The following is a 4,233-nucleotide window of genomic DNA, read 5'->3' as shown; positions in this document are numbered from 1 at the left end:
TCCTCCCTAAAAGTTGATGACAAAGTACTGATAACAGAGCCAATTAAAAAGCAAGTTGGATTAGGTGCTCAAACCCTTGAATTATTGAGCAAAACATGACAATGGTTACTTTACTCCTGAATTAGGTGTATGTTCTACACAAGTTGAATTTGCATTTAATGAAAAGTAATGAAGAAAGATACAAAAGAATACTAACAACTTTGAGATGAACAAACAAAAAGAAAATCATAAATAACCTTAACACCTTAACACAAACTTACTTTTCATATAAAGATTACTAAACATAAATCACCTTAATACAAACTTACTTTTTTATAAAATCAAGTTTACAAAATCAATTTTATGCAAATTTCTATTTATAAACTATAATCCAAACACCTAAGTGTAAACTATAATCCAAACACACACTTAATATCACACACACTTAATATCTCGGTTCATGAGACTTGTAATGGTACATACAACCCCTTATTTGATATTCCATAAAAATAACTCCTCACATCATCTGGTTTGACATATACCAAATGAATTTTGAAAGGACATTTATTAAAATACAAGACATGAGAGTTTTTTAAAACAATAAATGTTGAATCTCTCACTCTAGCATCCCTCAAAAAAGTTATACACCAGATTAACCAAGTCCGGCATTTTCATTTCATTACAAATGTTGGCTAAAATTAATAAAATTATACTCGCCCTCTAATAATTCTCTAAATTAAATCTAAATCTGAATAACGCACAAACTAGTGCTTTAATAATAATTTGAAAACATATATTCAACATACATGGAGAATGGTACAGTTAGAATTTGAAGACCTAATATTCAAGGATATATAACAAATCGTCTAAATAAATTAAGAGACTTGAAATTTGACAAGATTAAAGTACAAAGACAAAAGCTTAAAGAGTATGAATTAGGGCAACAACCAAACAGGAGGACAAAGGAACTTCACCGCTAACAATACTCTCTGGAAACTTCCATGGTCCAAGTCAAAGATGCCGATATCTTGAGCAACAGGACCGTAATATAATGATAGGTTATCCGTAAACCAAATCTGATTTCCTTTGCTTAGATAAGGCACAGGAATTTGAACAGAAGAATTAAATCCAATCACTAGTATATAATTACCTAAATTATCTAATGTTGACCATTTTTTCCTGTTTCTTTTTAACTCATAGATATCGAATTTAGAAGTTTCAAATTCTTTGCCTTTTTTCTCTATATGTCTTACCAACATCAATAAGCTTCCATTGGGGCACCCAATAAGATATTTATGCCTGAGAGGGCTTAAGAAAATTTTAGATGGAGGTCTGGTTTCATGGATTCCTCCCTTGAGCCCTGCTCTTGTCTTTGTATCAAATTCATATAGCTGCCCGTAATTGTTTATGGCATATATCTTTTCTTGGAAAAATATTACATCATCAAACCTCTTATCTCTTGTCGGAAATTCTACCCATCTCATATTGCCAGGCTTGTAAAAGGCCAGTCTCCGGTTAGGTCCGAATATCACTACCGCCATAAAATTTTCAATGTCATGCTCAGGAGATGAGTTTATAATAACCTTATAAACATGGCGTCTATGCACTAAATCTCTTTCCATGGTGCTCCTAATGTCACGAAAATCCCACAGTGTGTATTCATCCCCATGATTATCAGGCTGGTAATCAATTATATCGGGAAAAGCTGAGACTGGAGGAAGATACGATCTACGATTTGTAAATGGATTTAACATTTGCATAGTGCCATCAGATATGGATTGGACAATAAACCATCCATGACCAGAACCGCGGATGAACTTGTTGTCCGACTGCATCTCTGGCAGCTTGACATGGTAAATATCTTTCTCTTCAAGGGCGCAAGTATCAAGAGTTTCATCATCTGCAGCAGCTAATTGCATGAGATGATAAATCTCCTCGTCTTCGTATGAATGATTCTTGACAGTTTCGTCAGGTAACAATAACCACGGAATTTTGTTTCCATTGGGAATCTTTGGAAGTTTCAAGCTCCACTCTTTGCAAACCAATCGAAGTTGGATGTAATCATCGTAGGCATGGAACCGTTTTGAAATTTCTTTCAACAAATTTTCATCGATGTCTGCCCATCGATTAATCTCGTCCATGTCTCTGACTCGAGCTATGTTGAGTTACAAAGAGTCAGATCCAAGAATTTGAAAATTCATAGAAAATAAACGTCAATTCACTCCCACCCACAAATAAAACTACAAACACGAAAAAGGATTCAGAGCTTGTTTGGGTGAACTTCTAAAAAATATCTTTTTTTTGAGTTATTTATTTTTAAAAGATTTTATGGAAAAGTAAAAATAATTTTATGTTTGGATATTTCATGCAAAAAGATCTTTTTATCTATCAATTATGTTTGGATATAACGATATAAAAGTACGTCTTTGTTTATTTATTACATGAAAAACATCCCTTTTTTTTAAGGAAAAAAAGATCTTTTAAAAAAAAGATGTAAATTACCACTTTTCAAAAAAGATTTTTTTTATTTTTCTAGTAGCTTTTACTTTTACTAAATTTGTCAAATACGTTAAAAAATAAAAAAATCTTTTTTTTATTTCTTTTTTTTATTGAAAAAAAAAATTTTTTTTCAAAATAATGACGTCCAAACAAGTACTCATAATAATCGTCAAAACCAAACCCTAGAAAAAAGTCACTCTGTGCTGCATCAAAGAATCATAACCATAGTTCAACCAAATCATATATCCAACGAAATCATAAGCATAATTCAACCAAATCAAATGAAGCCATATAGGAAATTCAATTCAGAATTGTGGCAATGTTTTCATTTTGAATCAATAACAGCAAAACAACAATTCACCAAAACAAATTTAACATATTGGATTTAAAAATAAATCTCAGCAGAATTAATAAATTAAACAACCAAAACAAATTTAACATATTGAATTTAAAAATCAATCTCAGCAGAATTAATAAATTAAACAATTGAATTTATAACTCAATCTCAGCAGAATTAATTCAATATCAACGGACTCAATTCAAATAAAAATTCAAAACATTAATATCTCAAAATTCAGCAGAATCTTCAATAATACATCATATGCATGTTTAGAATAAATTTCAAATTTTAGAGGGATAGAGTCAGGGAGATAGAATCAGGGAGAGTTAGAGACTGAGACCTGAGACCTGAGACCTGAGAGGGTTGAAGCAGAGACTAGAGACTCCACGCCGGCGATGAGGGGAGAAGCAGAAACGACGCACGGGGAGGAGGGGAAAAGCGGCGACGACCCACGGCGAGGAGCAGAGAAGCGGCGACTACCCACGGCGAGGAGCAGCGACAGAGAGAGCTCGGACAGAGAGGGCGACAGAGAGAGAAGGGAGAGAAGGATGGTGGCTGTTCTTCGTATTCGAAGAGAAGATTAGGGTTTTCTGCTGGGTGCGAGAGAGTGAAAAAGGGTTGGGGGTAGGGGTGTTATGCGCTGGGTTTTCTTTTTGAAGAAAAAAAAAACGGCGCCGTTTCAAAGATTTGCAAAGAAAGATGTCGGTTTGATTTCGGTTGCTCAAAGATATATACATGTGTTTTGAATTATTTAATTTAAAAAATATAAAAATATATTTTTTTAAATTTAAAATTTAAATAATATAAACTTAATAATATTATACATCTAAATTTTTTTATTAACCAACTCTAATTAAATTAATCTAATATAACAAAAATAATTTTTTTTTTTTCAAAATCAATGATATTTCATTAATAGAAATAGAACGAAACAGGTGTCTATATTGATATTATAAGGACCCAACAAAGCAAAAGAGATCTCCCAATAATCACGAGAAACGAACAAAACGTGAAATCGAAAAGGGAAAGTGAACATCCTATATCCTATATCCTATCCTATCCTATATCATCATTATAAATAAAAGACAGCATGTTGTAGGGGAATTCCAAGCTGTCAACCCTACTAAGTATGGTGAGTTGGTGACACCATTGTTAGTAAAACTGGATCGGTCGGTTCGACCAAAAATTTTTTTGGTAAACCGGATCCTAAGCCAGTCTAACCCGATAATTTGACCGAATAAAACAACGAATCGATATGAACCGGTCAAATTTAGAGTAAACCGGTTAAAATTGATCAAACTCAATAAGACCAGTTCGACCGAACCGCTTGAGTTTCAAAATTTTTCTGAAATGTTGAAGTTAGAGTTCGAGCCCCCTCATCAAGAAAAAACATGATACTCACAACCATCATATTG

General features: G+C 33.0%; 1 protein-coding gene across 3 annotated transcripts; it reads right to left on the bottom strand.

The window, feature by feature from the left end:
* Positions 379-3,516, bottom strand: LOC107644804. 3 transcript variants are annotated; one of them, XM_016348729.2, is made up of 2 exons: positions 3,173-3,516; positions 379-2,134 (listed from the first exon to the last, which is right to left on the bottom strand). In XM_016348729.2, the coding sequence occupies exon 2, from the start codon at positions 2,118-2,120 to the stop codon at positions 915-917; it is 1,206 nt and encodes a 401-aa protein (XP_016204215.1). In that variant the 5' UTR covers positions 2,121-2,134; positions 3,173-3,516; the 3' UTR covers positions 379-914. The 3 variants fall into 3 exon arrangements, with proteins under 3 accessions (XP_016204215.1, XP_016204213.1, XP_016204214.1); XM_016348727.2 differs by having other exon boundaries at positions 3,159-3,515; XM_016348728.2 differs by having other exon boundaries at positions 3,166-3,515.

The sequence above is a fragment of the Arachis ipaensis genome, chromosome B05, assembly GCF_000816755.2.
Source record: "Arachis ipaensis cultivar K30076 chromosome B05, Araip1.1, whole genome shotgun sequence".
In the NCBI taxonomy this organism is placed as follows: Eukaryota; Viridiplantae; Streptophyta; class Magnoliopsida; order Fabales; family Fabaceae; genus Arachis; species Arachis ipaensis.
Note: the sequence above shows the minus strand (reverse complement) of the source record. Positions and strands in the feature narration are given on the sequence as shown.

What these genes read in the sequence shown, in the direction of transcription:
- LOC107644804 (XM_016348729.2), bottom strand. Translation starts at nt 2,120, where the DNA reads ATGGACGAGATTAATCGATGGGCAGACATCGATGAAAATTTGTTGAAA.